Source organism: Capra hircus, chromosome 6 (genome assembly GCF_001704415.2).
Source record: "Capra hircus breed San Clemente chromosome 6, ASM170441v1, whole genome shotgun sequence".
In the NCBI taxonomy this organism is placed as follows: Eukaryota; Metazoa; Chordata; class Mammalia; order Artiodactyla; family Bovidae; genus Capra; species Capra hircus.
In genome coordinates this window covers 98,676,095-98,693,118 of record NC_030813.1, presented here as the reverse complement: position 1 = coordinate 98,693,118, position 17,024 = coordinate 98,676,095, and the positions used below count along the sequence as shown (strand labels likewise).

Sequence of the window (17,024 nt, the reverse complement as noted above, 5' to 3'; positions counted from 1 at the left end):
TTAGTTACTGTGGGGTGCTTATGGAGCCCACATAGTACCTGGGATGATGTGTGCAAATCATGAGTTGCTGTTGGGATTGCTTTACTGGTTACATAAGTGCAGGACAGGAGAAGAAATAGGGTTCTGTCCGAACCCTAATTTTAAAATAAGCTGATTTCCCATCCTTCAGGGAATGAAAAAGAGAAAAAACAATGCTTGTAAGACATTTTTTTCTCATTATTCTCTGTCTTTGGGGGATTTGTTTGTATTACTGGAATAAGAGACATAGCACAGATTGCCTATGGATCGGCTTATGTAGAGGACACTACTAGTTTATGATAGACTAGCCCAGAGCTGAGTGTTGGGTCCACTGTCAATCCCCAAGTGACATCTCCGCAGAGAGAAGACGCCTGGTCCTAATCAAGCTTACTTACCTGCTTGTTAGGAAATCTTTGACAATTTCAAATCTACACTCTGTCCTGTGGGATTTGTACATTACATAAGCATTCCACTGTCCTGCACCCATACTCTACAATCCTGTTTACAACACAGAATCTGGGCATAAAGTCAAGTTCCAGTACAAGTCGGCCCTGCCATGTTTGTAGTGTGTTGAATGAACTGTTTGGGAGGGCCAGATTTAGGTGAAGACCCCACAGTAACAGTTTTTTAAATATATGTGTATGTTAAATGTAACAAGTGTTAACATTTTAAAATATATGTGTGTGTAAATGTGACAAGTATTAACATTTTAAATAATCTGATTACCCTAGTGAACATTCTGATATGAAGAGGAAGCTTCACTCCTGAAACACTTTCCTCATGATTCCAAATTACTATAAGAATTAAAAACTTAATACTTTATAGTTTCACAAGATTTAGCCTGTTAGTTTTTCTACTCAGTGGTTATTAAATCTTATAGTTTGAGCCAGTATTAGCACCACACAACCACTTATTGCAAAATACGTTTATTGATGATAACTTTATATAATTTACTCCCTATATTTGATGTTACAAACTTTAGGGTCTTTGAGATAGGCAGGATCCTTGTAGGTAACTGGCATAAACCCTGTGAAGAGAGAGTGAAAGTTCTTCACAAAAGACAATGAGCAAAATCTTGTTTAGCATAATTCAGTGTTTTGGATGCTCTTACCCAATATTTGAGCTCTCTTAATTGCTTTTGTGATTTCTTTTTGTTTCTTCCCACAAAGACCTATGAAAGAAAATACTTTCTTATTCATAAAAAAATACCAATATTCAAAATGCATGGCAATTATGTCACAGAAGGGCTGGAAAACTGTATAGAGCCTGAGAGTATCTTGGGCTTTGTGGGCTGCAGTCTGTGTCGTCATTAATTCTGCTCTTGTAGCTCAGACTTGTGGAAACTTAGCTATTTAGCAGGTGGCAGATCTGATCTGGCCTGTAGGCAATAGGCCCCTAGTTTCTCTACATGTTGTCACCCTATAGTTAACTGAGTATAAGAAGATATGCAAAATAATTACCCTTTTGGCCTCAGAAGAGACTTTCTCAAAGTACACATAGTTTTTGGTCTAATAGTAACTTGTGGCAATATGTGAAAATCTGCCAGTTTTTTTTTTTTTAAATAACAGAAGTAGGCTTATCTACATTTAAGTTGCTGTAATAGAAAACGAAATACCTGTTATGTGCCTTCCATAAATGCATCCAGTAAATGGAGAAATAAACTGGGATAAAAGCTGGTTTGAGTTGTATTTGGAAAGGAAAAAAATTTTATGTTAATACACTTGTTATTCAACCTTGTATAATTCAAAACACCTTATATCACCTTCAAGCTATAAAAGGCTTATTAATAAATCTTAGACAAACTTCAAACATATGAATAAAAACACTGAATTATGTTCATTCTATTAACAGATCATCTTTAAAATAACCAAAGTAATTGTGAAAGTTAACATCTCTTCCCCAGTGTGTCAAAAAAAAGTCTATACAACAGATTAATGAGCATGTTCTTTCAGTGCTAAAGCTGTCTTCTTCACTTTTCCACAGATAACTTTTCTAAAGCACTGCTGCTTATGCCAAGGTACAGAACATTCCAACTGTTATGATAGACTATCCCATAATGTCAGACTACAGTGAGGTCTTCAAGATGTACAGGTATATCAGGCCATTTGCTGTTACTTATGTTTTATTAATCTGAATACTTGCATTTTACAGTTTCTTGGGTTTTCTCCCACCAAAGAAGCTATCACTGTATACGACTGTCAGTATACTTAACTCCGATACCATCTTCTCCCCCAAATTTGCCACTTTTATTTTATTTTTCCAAATTTGCCACTTTTAATCTGCTGAGCACTCGACAACAGATAAAATGAATTCAAAATAGTGATACTGGTGGTGAGGTACAGATATCAACTTCAACACAGGAGCTTTTCCCTAACTACTCAACTCCACCGACTTAGAATCACTGCCACAGGGAGCTACTGTTAAGAGGTTTGGGACAAAGGAAAAAACAAGAAACACTGAGATGATTAAGAGTAAATGAAGGACAGCCCAGAGGTTCCGATTTGAATAAAACACATGCCTTATACATGCAAGTATAACCAGATCTGAAGTTTTGAAGCTGCTGAGACAGTCACCCCTACACAAAGCCCATTATAAAAACTGACTTGGTTCTCTACTGTAAAGAGCAAAAGTCCCAAATCAAGTATCACAGTGAAGTAAAACCAGATCTCACCTGTACATTCTTATAATCTACACGTTTTTCACACAAGATACATTTTTTCAGAGGCTCCTTATAAGGATTTTCCATTGGAATAGGCTAGCATAAAGAAAAAAAAAACAAAAATCTGATAATGTTTTTTGAGTTAACTTTGAATCAAAAAAATCTTAGGGTACCACATTTAAATCTCTCCAAGGGATTAGCTGTACCTTTCTTACTGTTAAAATGAATAACAGTCCGGCTTACAAAAGAAAAACAGTTATTTCTGAAAAATACCATTTTAAAGTTTGAGTGTACTCATATATATTTTGTACAAGTATCTTGTTTTAGTTTGGCTAAGGAGGGATTAATTGATGGAGGACGAATCTGAAAAATACAATCTTTGGGGGGAAAAGGGTTTATAGGAGGAAAAAAAATCTTCAGTAAGTGATTAAAAATGCTCTGCTCAGATTGTTAGGTCACTAAAAAGTCTTATACTTAAAAACAGCACAACAAATAAGATATGCAATTCTTAAACTAGTATAATCTCTGAATCCACTCCTATATTTCTCCAGATGTTTTACTGATATTTTTGTGTTACAAAAAGACAGTGCCCCCATGTGTGTGCTAAGTTACTTCAATCGTGTCCAACTCCTTGTGACCCATCGACTGTAGTCCACCAGGCTCCTCTGCCCATGGGATTCTCCACGCAAGAATACTGGAGTGGGTTGCCATCTCCTCCCCCGGCGGATCTTCCCGGCCCAGGGACTAAACCCACGTCTCCTTATGTCTCCTGCACTGGCAGGCGGGTTCTTTACCTCTGTCCACCAGCGCCAGTGTCTCCACAGCTTACTGTAACACTACGCAGGTTTATTGTTTTTCTTTACTACAATTTTATAGTAGTATAAAATTGTTTTATAACAATTTAAAAGTCCTGGACTGTTTTATAAGTTTGTGTCAGCCTTTTTGGTTTTTCTTTGTTCACTACTGCTTCTAAAGCTTCCATCACAAGGCCTCCGTCCTAAAATCACTTTAGGTGTCTCCAGTATACAGCTTCTGAATCTAGAAATGGCTTTGAAGTCTTGAACCCCTGTAGCTGTACTCAAAACTTCAAATAAATGGGGCTCTGTGCCTTTTTCTGAGGAACCCTTAGCTTTCATGAGAGTCTCACTGGGATTTAAGGACCTAAAGAGAAGCTCTGGTAACTTCATTTACTCTCTTGACTATGGTGTGAGTTAGATGACCAAGATGGATGCTCAAAGGGACTAGAGGAGTTCTTTCATTTCTTTTAATTCCTCAAATGTTCCTAATTCAACTTACATTCAACTCACGTGTAATGACTATTCCTTCTCTATGTGTTTTATGTGGTCTGCTGCTGCTGCTAAGTCGCTTCAGTCGTGTCCAACACTGTGCAACCCCATAGACGGCAGCCCACCAGGCTCCCCCGTCCCTGGGATCCTCCAGGCAAAAATACTGGAGTGGGTTGCCATTTCCTTCTCCTTTATGTGGTCTAACTAGTATCAAATTGTCTTTGTATGTAGCAAGAAAAGCTATACTGCCTAAATCCAATACTAAGTACTTGAAATCCATAAAAAACATACATCTACAGTTTAGAAGAAACTAATGTCCTGACATAAACCTTTAATGACTAAGATAAAAATAGAATTGAATTTGAAATGAGGACAGGGAGTCAAGGTATGGGTAAACTTTGTACAACCCTTTTGTTGGACTTCCTGCAATTACAGCATGCATCAAAACTACCTTTTAAAATTCCCAAAGCACATATCTAGAAAGAAAAATATGGTGTTACAGAAGTCATGCTTCTTGCTAACAATCTAGGAATTCTCTTACTTCAAAGTTCACTTAAGTGACTACTCATCAATAAATTACAATTTTCAAACTCAGATTAATGATTATCATCTTGATTGTCCTTCAGCTGAACTCTGTTCAAACAGCTAAGACATAATCTGGTCTTAGTTGCAAATACCTTATTAAAAGGAAGAAAAAAAATTCTTACCAGGTCCTCACTGCTGGTTACCTGTTTATATTGTGAACAACTTCTCCACAGCACTGCAATTAAAAAGAAACAGCAACAAAGTATTTTTTGTTAGCGCAGCATCTAAGGAAAGATTGTGTTTCTGTTGAGGCAAGATGAACTAAGGGACACAATGTAAAAGGTTTATATTCATTATTACTAACAAAGTAAAATAAAGGGCCTTTAGGTTTGAGGCAGTGGTGGACTTAGGATAAAAACGCTTTCTGGGGCGTTGGGAAAAGGTCATATATACCCCTAGCCATACAACCTCTCACCTGTTCTTGAAATTTATTTTCCCTTCTCTCCGTGGGTAAGGACAGATTTTAATGCAAACTGAAAGGCACTGTCATACCAAAGGGAAAATGAAAACAGACTACAAAAAAAGCACAAAGCAGATAAAAGTGCAGAAGTGATAGATTCCGTGGCCTATGTCACACTTTCGCCCTAATCTGGGGCCCTAGGATATCTTCGATTTGCTCCCAGGTGACTCTGAAAATGCTCCTTCCTTACCAAGTCTACCTGAAGATCTTGGGGGAGTCCCTGCCTCTTTTTGAGAATCGCTCCTCGTACGTTAAAACACTGTACTGGACGACATCTCACGCCCTCTTCAGCTTTAAAATACTAGTCATTTAAAATAGGGGCCATTACAGATGCCCACTTCTTTTGGAGAAATAATCGCCTAAACACCAGCGTCCTTTAGCTAACAGCGATGACTCCAACGACCTAACTAGACCTAAACCAATGGCTGCAATGCTACGAAAAAGCATAGGCTATGGAGACTTTACCTGCACGAGTCCCGGGATTTGTGAGGCAGACAAAAGCCGTTGGGAAACGCGTAAACTTCTCTTCCCTAGCCCACCAAAAAGAGCTACCACGGCAGCCATAGTTCCTTGCTCCTCCCTTTCCTTTCCTGTTTCCAAAAACGTCCTGACACGTCCCTTCCGCTGTACTTCCCCTAGAGGCCCGCGGACTCGGTTCAAAGGTTCCGCAGTTTGCCGGTGGGGTTTTCAATACGCCTGCGCAGTACCTTCCCTTCCTCCTCCGCCGCCCCCTTCCCCGCCCCCCACCGCTTGCCGAGCCGCCCCCCAGCACACTTGAAGATTGGATGAGGAGAGGGCGGGCTCCCAGATTTGTGCCTCTGCTTCCGTTCTCAAAGCCGTCCTTTCCCAAGGTGGATGGAGAGGGGAGCGCAGCTTCCACCTGTTGCTACCCTCCCCTTGTTGCTGCACTTACCCCTCCACTAGGGGCTTGGCGGCTGGGTCACGGGGAAAGAAGTCGGGGCTGGGCCCTCAGGCCCTGCCATGGACGAAGGTGGTTCCCGCATCCGCAGGCGGGTGTCCGTCCGCAAAAGAAACCGTCCTAGTCTAGAGAGCGTTTTTGCCGCCTCCCCCGCGACCGAGCTTAAACACCGCGATGAGAAGGAGGACGAGGAGATGGTGGCCGGGAGCCGGCGGCGGAAAACCGTGGACGTGCAGCCGGTCGAGGTACAGCTCCATCACCTCTCAGATTGGCCTGAGTTCCTCGTTCTATTTCCCACCTTTGGAGTGATGATACATAACCAGGTCCCCACTGCGCATGCTCACTGAAAGGCGGGGAATTTGAAACTCCAGAGTCTGGCCGTTCCCGTCTCAGGTGCAAGCAATTGACAGGTCATCTACTAGCCTTCTTGGGCTTACCTCATCTTTGTTACCGCTGTTAATCCTCACTGTTAGCCCCCGTAGATATATATAATTGTGAAACAGACCTTGAGACATAAAAGGAATGGCATGACACAAAGTCCTATACTTCCAAGTTTTTGCTCCTCCTTGTACTAAAAGTACCCAGACCTGTTAGGGGCTTTGTTAAGCTATTTGCTTTATCCAGGTTTTGCAAGAGAAATTAGACCGAGAAGTTAAACTACACTTCCTATTCCAAATCTTGTGTTCTTAATCCCTTCACTTTGTTGCTACCCCCAAATTATCTCTCTTCTGTTTATAGACTGTCCCAAGTCAGACTTTCCATTTCAATTCTATTCTAAGAACAATCTTCTTGGAGTGCCCAGTGACACAAGCATGATTTTGTTGCAGGCCAGTATGGCACCCCACTCCAGTATTCTTGCCTGGAAAATCCCATGGATGGAGGAGCCTGGTGGGCTGCGTTCCATGGGGTCGCAAGAGTGGACATGAATGGGCGCTTTCGCTTTCACTTTTCACTTTCATGCATTGGAGAGGGAAATGGCAACCCACTCAGTGTTCTTGCCTGGAGAATCCCAGGGACGGGGGAGCCTGGTGGGCTGCCATCTATGGGGTCGCACAGAGTCGGACACGACTGAAGTGACTTAGCAGCAGTAGCAGTGTCTGCAGATGGGACTGGAAACAGTACTGCGGTTATCAGAAACTCCTAGTGAGATGATATCCCTCCCAGTACATGGCCTTTGGTCTTGCTACCATTTTAAAGGATTTAACGGTCACCTAAGAATTAGGATCCCAGCATCACTAGGGGTACAGTTGATGTCAGTCACTTAACGTCTCTGGGCTTCCGTATCTCCATCTGTAAAATGGAACGATAGTATCTATTTTATAGGATTATTTACATTTAGGTCTATGATCCATATGTGACCATACAATTATATACCTAGGAGAGCTTTCAGCTGAAACTTTTATTCTTAATGAAGCTGGACTCCACGATAAATCTTTTTTGTTTTCTTTCCAGATTATTGACAGTGAAGAGGACATGTTTGGTGACTATGATAGCTTTGCTGAGAACTCTTTTTTAGCTCAAGTTGATGACCTGGAACAAAAGTATTTGCAACTTCCTGAACATATGAACCATGCTACAGACCATGCCACTGAAGATCTTTGTTCAGAAAGCGATAAACAGAACACACTGAACGTTACTGCTGTAGGTGACTGTACAGCATTAAATATAGATGACCACACAAAGAACGAGAGCAGGCATGAAGATGTCTCTGTTGAACCTGAAGCTGATATTTTGTATGATGTACCTTCTTCTCAGGTTTTATTCTTTGAAAATTTGCATAACTCTTCCAGTGATTTGGGTGGTCCATCTACTGAAGAAAAGGATTGGAACTCATCCTGTCCTAAGACTGTGAATGAGGAATTGCTAGTTAATAGCAGAGAGCAGCCCCAGCAGACTGTTGAATCCTCTTCTAAAATCAGAACTAGTTCAGATGCAAATAGAAAAAGTCTGAAAGATCATCTAAAAAGTACCATGACTGGAAATGCCAAAGCCCAAACACCAATATTTTCTAGGACTAAACAGCTCAAAGAGACTCTCCTATCTGAAGAAATTAATGTTGCTAAGAAAACAATTGAGTCATCATCAGATGACCTTGGTCCTTTCTATTCATTACCCAGCAAAGTGAGAGATCTTTATGTTCAGTTCAAGGGAATTGAAAAATTATATGGTAATGTTTTTTGCTGGAATGAAAAAACGTTTACCCTCATTACCATAATATTGGTGCAAATCAGTAGAAAAAAGATGCGTCCATGGTCCTATTTCTCACCTTAAATCAAAAACTCGTCCTCTCAGCTTTCCATCCGTATCCTGCTGCCATTGAACTTCTTTTCTTCCCTTCGTGGCCACACTGCTCCAACCTGTTATCCTTGCTGTCTCCTTTTCCTCGCCTCAGATAATTCCCAGCCCATTCTACGTCTGGGTTTTGTGTTGTCCCTTATTATATAATGACTGGGGTGTAAACCCAGTGAGACTTTAGTTCTTCCCTGACTTCTCAGTTGCTTACCTAACACAACTGACCAGACCCTTCCTGAAACACCCATTTTTTGACATTCCACTCCTGGTTTTTTTTCTAATTAGCTGGCTGCTCCTCAGTCTTCTTAGCTTCCTTGGCTGACTGTTACTGTGCTACCAAAACTTAGTTGTTGAAATTCCTTTGACTACTCATGTCTTGAGTGAGTCAGTATTGATATCATTAATTAAAAATAAACATCTTTAAAGACAGCTTAAGTTAGGATTTAAATGCAGAGAAGTAGTAGTAATAATAGCTGATTTGTCTTGTAATGTTTTTGCAAAAACCCTGGCTCCTTGCATATTTTCAAATATGTGTAATTTTAAACAAAGAAGGGACACTTGCTGCCATCCTGAAAGAGCATCTTACCAACAAGTCACTTCATAATTGCTTCTGAAACTCCTAAGTTAGTATCATGACCCACCTGAAAACACAGGTTCTTATCTCGGGGGAGGACATTGAGGTTGGAGAAGTAGGACTACAGGAAACAAAGTCTAATTCAAGGTTTTGCAAGAGTCTAACAAACTAAATTGTAAGGTTTGCAGTTCAGGAGCTAAAGGTGTGTATTGTCCTTGAAGTCGATGTTACTTTTCTGCCCTCTACCTTTTTTCCCAGCACCTTGTTCTGTGTTTCATCTGCATCTCCTGCCCTCAGGACAAGACTCTTATCTAACTCATCTTTTTCTTTTTTAAAAAGAGTTCTTATTTATTTATTTATTTTTGGCTGCACTGGGTCTTCTTTGCTGAGCGTGGCTATCTCTAGTTGCAGTGAGCGGGGGCTACCCCCTAGTTGCGGTGTGCAGGCTTCTCGTTGCAGTGGCTTCTCTTGTTGCAGAGCACAGGCCCTAGGGTCCATGGGCTCAATAGTTGTGGCTCCTGGGCTCTGGAGCACAGGCTCAGGAGTTGGGCACGTGGGCTTAGTTGTCGCGCGACATGTGGGGTCTTGGGGATTGTCAAGCAGCAACCTGATGATGAGTTCTGGCACTGTCCCTTGACCACAAGTTTTGTACTCTGAGCCTTAGTTCCTGATCTGTTAAAAAGGGATAATAATTTTTTTGCTGCTTATATTGTGTTAAGAACTTGCCAAGTTAGACTTTGGTTATGACTGTCAGTAATCATATATTGTTTGCTTTAAAGTAAGAACTTTAGGAAATACTTTTTAAAATATCAATATTTGTAAATCTGATGACGGTATGACCAATTTAAAACATTAATATGTGTGTTACTTTTCACTAAGCTAAAACAATGCTTCTCAAAGTGCAGTTCCTAACTGCAGCATCAGCACCACCTGGAAATCTGTTGAAATACACATTCCCAGGTCCCACCACAGCCCTCCTGAGTCGGCACCTTGGGCTGGGATCTGGCATTCTGCTCAGATAAGCCCTCCTGATCCTGATCTGCAGAAAGTTTGAGAGCTCCTGAGAGGGAGAACTTCAGCCTTATACAGTACTGTTGTTTTTGCCTTTTAGGCATAGAATTACATTCTTAGTGTTTTATAAAAATATTGGGAACTAAATGTAATTTTTTTTAGTATGTGAAGATAAATGTTATTTCTAAATATTTATTATTTTGGTCATTTTATACTTTAAAACCCTTGAGTTGGATAAAATATGGACATGTAGTTTCACATAAACATCTGCAGTTTGATAACTAATGGGTGATACTAGCCTAAAGTATTTTCTAATATTTAGGTATTAAATATTCAGTGTATTTAAATATTTTTGAAAGTTTTTTGTCAAAGCATAGTTGATTTACAACATTATAGCAGCTGTGGAAAAACCCAAATGAACTTTGCAGCCTACTCAACATGTTAGTTTCAGGTATACAGCATAGTGATTCAATATTGTTACAGCTTATATACTCCATTTAAAGTTATTACAAAATAATGGCTATTATTTCCCTGTACTGTAAAATCCTGAAATACTTTTAAAGTAAAAAATACATAATCATTTGCATATATTCCAGGCTGCAAATAATTAGTTCATATGATTGTGTGATAATTCAGTCTTTACCCTGTTATTGGCTCTTTGTTATATAAACAATGCTATGGTGAACATCTTGCACATAACCTTTACACGTGCACTTGCTTTTTATTTCTGTCAGTGTAGAGTTCTATAAGCAATACTGCTAGATCAAAGGCAGCATGCAGTTTTACGTTTGTTGCTGATAGAGTGCTTCCCAAAAAGACTAGCAGTTTATACTTTCATCAGCCACACACAAAGTGCCTGTTTGTTCCTGCTCTAGTCACCTCTGTATTTTACATGTGGCGGGCTTTTTGTTTAGGTAGTTATTTAATGCTTTTTATTGGATTATTTCTTTTGCCAAGCTGATAGGTAACAGTAGAGCATCTTTCCATATATTTATAAACCACCTGCACTTCTCCATGCTGTGAAATGTCTTATCATATCTTTTGCCCATTTTTCTAGAGGTAAATATAATGCACATTTTGAAGACTTTTGATGATCCACATTGTCCACTTTTCCTACAAAGTACTTATACTAGTTTTCACATTTTATTTTGGATCTAATATGATCCTTTTCATGAATTCCACCTTGCTAACTTGTGGAAACTCTAGATTTTGTTGTTTAGTCACTAAGTCATGTCTGACTCTTGCAACCCTATGGACTGTAGCTGGCCAGGCTCCTCTGTCCGTGGAATTTCCCAGGCAAGAGTACTGGAGTGAGTTGCCATTTCCTTCTCCACGGGATCTTCCCAACTCAGGGATTGAACCCATGTCTCTTGTGTCTTCTACATTGGCAGATGGATTCTTTACCACTGAGCCACCAGGGAAGCCCTAGACGTCATGGTTAATAACCCTAGTCTTCTATGGTTTAAGCAATCTCATCAGTTTAAGGATTTTTTTTTCCTTTTTTTTTTTTTTGCCACACCAGATCTTAGGTGCAGCATGCGGGATCTTATCCCCTCATCAGGGATCAAACTCAGTCCCCCTGCACTGGGAGTCTTAACCACTGGGCCACAGGGTTAAGTCCCTCTCATCGATTTAAAGTGGTATTGAGACCATTCAAACCAGCTCCCTTGGAAAGCTGGTTGAATAGTCTTTCTAGGTTTGTGTAACTTCTCTTTTTTTTCCCCTCTTGGCTCTGTTTCTCTGTTGGGTGAATGAGGAAGGGAACATACCGAACATAAGAGAACATAAGAGAACTTACCGAACATAAGAGAAAGACCTTAGAATTCACACAGATTCTTGAAATGCCCCTTAGCCCTCTGATGTCCCAGGCGATACGTCTTGTCCAGCAGGCCTGCATGCCTGGTGGAATCTTAGACCTCAGTCTGCAGCTGGCTATTGGGTAAACTAGTTGCCCACCCCACCAACCAGGCCTGAACTAGTATACACGCCATGCATTGGAGATTTTTTATATTTATATATAGTTACATTTATTACTATGAGAAGATGCTACACAGGGTAGGATTTGATTTTTTCTTCTTAGAAAACTTTGTAGAAGGGAAAAATAAGGCTTTTTCTTTTTTTCAATTCCACAGAATGGCAACATACTTGCTTAACATTGAAATCTGTGCAAGAAAGAAAAAATTTAATATATTCCTTGCCAACAAGTGGTGGAAAAACCCTCGTGGCTGAGATTTTAATGCTACAAGAACTACTATGCCGGCGAAGAGATGTTTTAATGATCCTACCATACGTGGCAATTGTTCAAGAAAAGGTGTGATTTTTTTTTTAAAGAAAATGGTATTTGTTAATGTTATTTTGATGTTCAGATATGAAAACTAGAATAAATGTAACAACTTTTTATTGACTGAGAAGAGGTAGCCTTATTGATGGAGAATTATTATTTTTAGGATATGAAGAAGCAGTGTGGTGTAGTTACTAAAAATCTCTTCTAATACTAATTACCTGTTTAAGAAAGAGGTTTTTTCCCCCTAACCTTGTGAATTAAACTCCATTTCAAATGCTCTACTGATATTTAGCATGCTTTTTCAAGCAGAAACTAACCAATTATTTTATCAAAATAAATGAGTTATTCTGATGCTTTTTAATATCAGAAAAGACAATTAAAATTTATTTTTACATTTATTACATAGTTTAAAAGTGGCATTCATTTGCAAGGGTCAATACATTAATTATGACATTTCTTAGATGTATATGTTTTAACTGTAACCTTATTCCCATTAATTTATATTAAACACTATTTTAGATTTTTTTAGATCCCTATGAACATTTAATAATTAGAGTTCTTATTTATCTGACTTTTTTGTTTATTTTAATGTTCTAGATTTCAGGTTTGTCAAGTTTTGGAATAGAACTGGGTTTCTTTGTTGAGGAATACGCTGGAAGCAAAGGAAAATTTCCTCCAATTAAAAGAAGGGAAAAAAAATCATTATATATTGCCACAATTGAAAAAGGACATAGTCTGGTGAACTCCTTGATTGAAACTGGAAGAATTAGCAGTCTGGGTCTGGTTGTTGTAGATGAGGTTGGTTACTATGTTTGTTGATTTATTAACATTTTTATTATACTAACACTTATGTGTATCTGTTTGATACCTAATGAGGATGAGTAATTTATTTTAATATATAGACAGTGTGTAGATGAAGGCATTTCATGCTTAGTAATCTTAAATTCAGTTTTGTGTCAGTTGTTTCTTGAAGAGTGAATATATGTCCATATGTTCAGTTTTATGGCAGTACTGATGAATTCCTGATCCCAGGGCATTGTCCTAGGGATAACTTCAATAAATTAAAATATCAGTGAAATAATGTATATGTACTCTAGTTGGTACATAACTAAAATGCTTGAGTTATAAAGCATACATTGCTTCTTCATTTCATCAAATACATGCTTGTTTTATATAGGTGTTATATGCAGATTTCATTTTATCTTTTTTTTTTTTAATCTCAAAGTTGCACATGATTGGTGAAGGAACCCGTGGGGCTATACTGGAAATGACTCTGGCAAAAATCCTCTACACCAGCAGTAAGTTTTTTTTTCAAATGTGGTCACTAGTTGATTTATAATCAAGAGACCTATAAAAGACTTAATCCTATCACTAGCTAGATTATGTAACCTAAAGTAAGATGCTTAAGCTTTCTGTCTTAGTTTTTTATTTCTAAAATAAGTTTATACATTTTTGTTGGATGCATGAGTAGAATCTTGAAGATAAATGAAGTTAGCATTTGAAGATGTCCCCATCAGTATCCTCCACTTACTAGCTCTGTGTGCTTAGGCATGTGACTTAACTGCTCTTTCCTCATCTGTAAAATGGGCACAATAATGGTACCAACATGATTGGATTATTGTAAGAATTACATGCTGTAACACATGTGACCGGCACATTCAGCCATGCTCAGCACATAGCACAGTAAAGGTCTGCTGCTGTTGCCATCATCAATATCATTTAAAACAATGTCTGTAAATAGTCACTTTAAGGAGCTATTTTGCAACATCAGATAGTCTCTAAATGTATATGAAATATTTATTCTAAATGTCTTCTCTATTTTTGTATACTATTGCAATAGCTTATTATGTCTTTTAATAGTTTATAGAAAATTACTAATCATAAAGGTCAGATTTTAAGAATTATTTTTAAAATTCTGATTAACAGTGGTATTTAGGCAGATTGTAGCACTTTATAATCATTGATTAAAAGATGTTTACTGAGTACCCACTGCATGTCAGGCCCTATTTTAAGTGCTAGGGATGTAGCAGTGAATAAAACAAAGTCCCTGCCTGTATCAAACCTATATTTTAATGAAAGTGAACAGATAATAAACAGATAAACAAGAAAACAGTGTGTCAGATAGTGACAAATTCTATGGAAAAATATAAAGCAGAGGAAGAAAGGAGAATGACCGTCTACTTGTCACATCCAGTGTACACTGATAGTTCTTGTCTTAATTTCTTTTCAGTATTTGAGTATTCATCATTCTTTTTGCCTTTGGGTGCTGAAACACCATTCTGTCTTCGTTTCCCTATTGTCTTTCTGTGAGACCAATCATGTGTTAGCACTGAGAGGTAGAACAGCGTAATGGCTAAGGGCAGACTCTGCAGCTGAATTCCAATCCTGGCTCACTTTTAACTTTGTATGTGACCTTGGGCAGGTATAGTATATAGTATAGTAACTGTGCCTCTTTTTCCTTGTGCATCAAAAATGGAGGACAGTGATAGAACCTTCCTCACTGACTCACTGTGGAGACAGCATGAGTCAATCTTTATAAAGCATCTAGCATAATACCTGCACATAATGGACACGTGTTTGCTGTGTGCTTATGTGTATACTTTTGTGCACTGCTGCTGAATACTTACGTACACTGATGCTGTATACTTACATGAATACTTATGTATACTGCTGCTGTATACTTATGTGTATTCTTACTACACTGCTGCTGTGTACTTATGTGTATACTTATGTACACTGCTGCTGAGTACTTACGTATACTACTGCTGAATACTTACGTACACTGATGCTGTATACTTACGTGAATACTTATGTACACTGCTGCTGTGTACTTATGTGTATACTTATGTACACTACTGCTGTGTACTTATGTATACTACTGCTGAATACTTATGTACACTGATGCTGTATACTTACGTGAATACTTATGTACACTGCTGCTGTGTACTTATGTGTATACTTATGTACACTACTGCTGTGTACTTATGTATACTACTGCTGAATACTTATGTACACTGATGCTGTATACTTATGTGAATACTTATGTACACTGCTGCTGTGTACTTACATGAATACTTATGTACACTGCTGCTGTGGACTTATGTGTATACTTATGTATACTGCTGCTGAATACTTATGTACACTGATGCTGTATACTCATGTGAATACTTATGTATACTGCTGCTGTGTACTTATGTACACTACTACTGTGTACTTATGTGTATACTTATGTATACTGCTGCTGTATACTTATGTACACTGCTACTGTGTACTTACATGTATAGTTATGTATACTGCTGCTATATACTTATTTATATAAGTATACTGATACATATTTATGTGTCTTTCTGTCACCAATGCCTTGCACTTAATAGATATTTGAACAAAAGGGCTCTCTTCAGTTTCCCCTTTTGTTCTCCTTTGTGACACTACTTGCTAAGTGTGTTCATTGTATACATTGGTGTTACCATATTCATCCCTTGTTTCCTTCTTCATACAGTTTCTGCTAATTCTCATCCATACTCATGACTTCAAAGTCTTCCTGTGTTCTGATGGCTCCCAATTTGTGTGACCAGCTTATACCTCTCTTCTGAGTAATATCATCTGCCAGATTAATTGTCTGATTATAGAGTTGATTGTTGAACAACACAGGTTTGAATTGCATGGGTTCACTTGTAAGTGGGTTTTTTCAGTAATAAGTGCTACAGTACCACAGGATCTGTGGTTGGTTGAATCCAGAGATGCAGAACTGAAGATAAGGAGGGCCAAGTAGAGGTTTTACATGGATTTTCAACTATACAGAGGGGTGGTGTCCCTAACCCTCATTTTGTTCACAGTCAACTGTGTTTGTCTCACCTGCCCCCTCTTTCCCACATCACTCTAGGAAAAATTAAAACATGAAAAGGTTGCTAAAATTACTGTTATGATATACTAAATAACACATTTTTCTCAATGCTTTTTTTTTTAGAAACGACTCAAATTATTGGTATGAGTGCAACGTTAAACAATGTTGAAGACCTACAAAAGTTCCTGCAAGCAGAATATTACACCAGTCAGTTTAGACCAGTATGTATCTAAGGTTTGATTTGTTATGTATCATTTTTGCTACATATCATATTTGTAGCAAACATACTATATAAGAATCTGAGAATGATGAAGGTGTGTAATGCCACTCACTATATCTACATGTAACACGTCTGTATGGAGAGAGCATACGCAGTGGGGTCAGGGAGCTTGGCCAGGATGGACGCCCCGCTCACAGACTTCAGTGAATATTTATTGAATGAAAATTTTCAGACCCATTCTGCTTTTCCACTTTATATTCTGTAAGGTAAATTTTTTCATCCGGTAAGAATTTAGCGATTCATGTTTTGAGTTATTGACACATAAAAAAGTTTATCTTAAAAATTAAGATGTTTTCAAAGATTTAAGTTTTGATAGTTATAATGCTTTTTTAAAATAAATTAAGACCTCACATGTATATAAATTTGAATTCCCCAATAACAGTATTCCCAAAAGGCTTGAAGAAAATAAGTATGTATTATTCATAGTTATTTGAAAGAAGCTTATAATGTACATGTACTCTGTAGTCTCTGTGTCTAAATAGGTTTTCAGAAAATAATTTTTTAGAATCACAAAATTTTATCGTGAAATTTGGTGTTTTTACATTTGCACCAAATGTGAGAATTTTCAAGAGATAGTTCCTGACCTTAATTGTCAAGTTAGATGGTGTTCTGTAGGTGGCTATGTGGTACAGTGGATAGTACATTGAACTTCTCAATGCTATTCTTTAAAAAATTCAATAAGCTCTATTTACAAACTTCTTTTGTCTACAGATACTTAAGTTGACAATAATTTGGTGGTATTCACATTAAAACTGGTGACTAATAAAGTTTTAAATCTGGAGGAGTAACACAAATAACTCCTTAATAAAAGA

The 17,024-nt window shown here is 38.2% G+C and overlaps 2 protein-coding genes across 5 annotated transcripts in view; one reads left to right on the top strand and one right to left on the bottom strand.

Annotated features, from left to right (window-relative positions):
• MRPS18C (mitochondrial ribosomal protein S18C) lies at positions 929–5,615 on the bottom strand. Its single transcript, XM_005681850.3, is given in 7 exon segments — positions 929–1,045; positions 1,130–1,189; positions 1,634–1,691; positions 2,690–2,773; positions 4,671–4,723; positions 5,474–5,533; positions 5,536–5,615. Coding segments are annotated over 7 exon segments (429 nt in total). The 5' UTR covers positions 5,573–5,615; the 3' UTR covers positions 929–968.
• Positions 5,759–17,024, top strand: part of HELQ (helicase, POLQ-like) — a 40,937-nt gene continuing 29,671 nt past the window's right edge. For 3 of the 4 annotated variants that reach the window (XM_018049677.1, XM_018049676.1, XM_018049678.1), the window contains exons 1-6: positions 5,759–6,172; positions 7,380–8,094; positions 11,937–12,115; positions 12,686–12,886; positions 13,314–13,386; positions 16,056–16,153. In XM_018049677.1, the coding sequence (XP_017905166.1) occupies positions 5,990–6,172; positions 7,380–8,094; positions 11,937–12,115; positions 12,686–12,886; positions 13,314–13,386; positions 16,056–16,153 (1,449 nt within the window). In that variant the 5' untranslated portion in view covers positions 5,759–5,989. Of the gene's footprint in view, positions 6,173–7,379; positions 8,095–11,936; positions 12,116–12,685; positions 12,887–13,313; positions 13,387–16,055; positions 16,167–17,024 lie in introns of those variants that run through there. The other variant, XM_018049679.1, reaches the window with a different exon arrangement.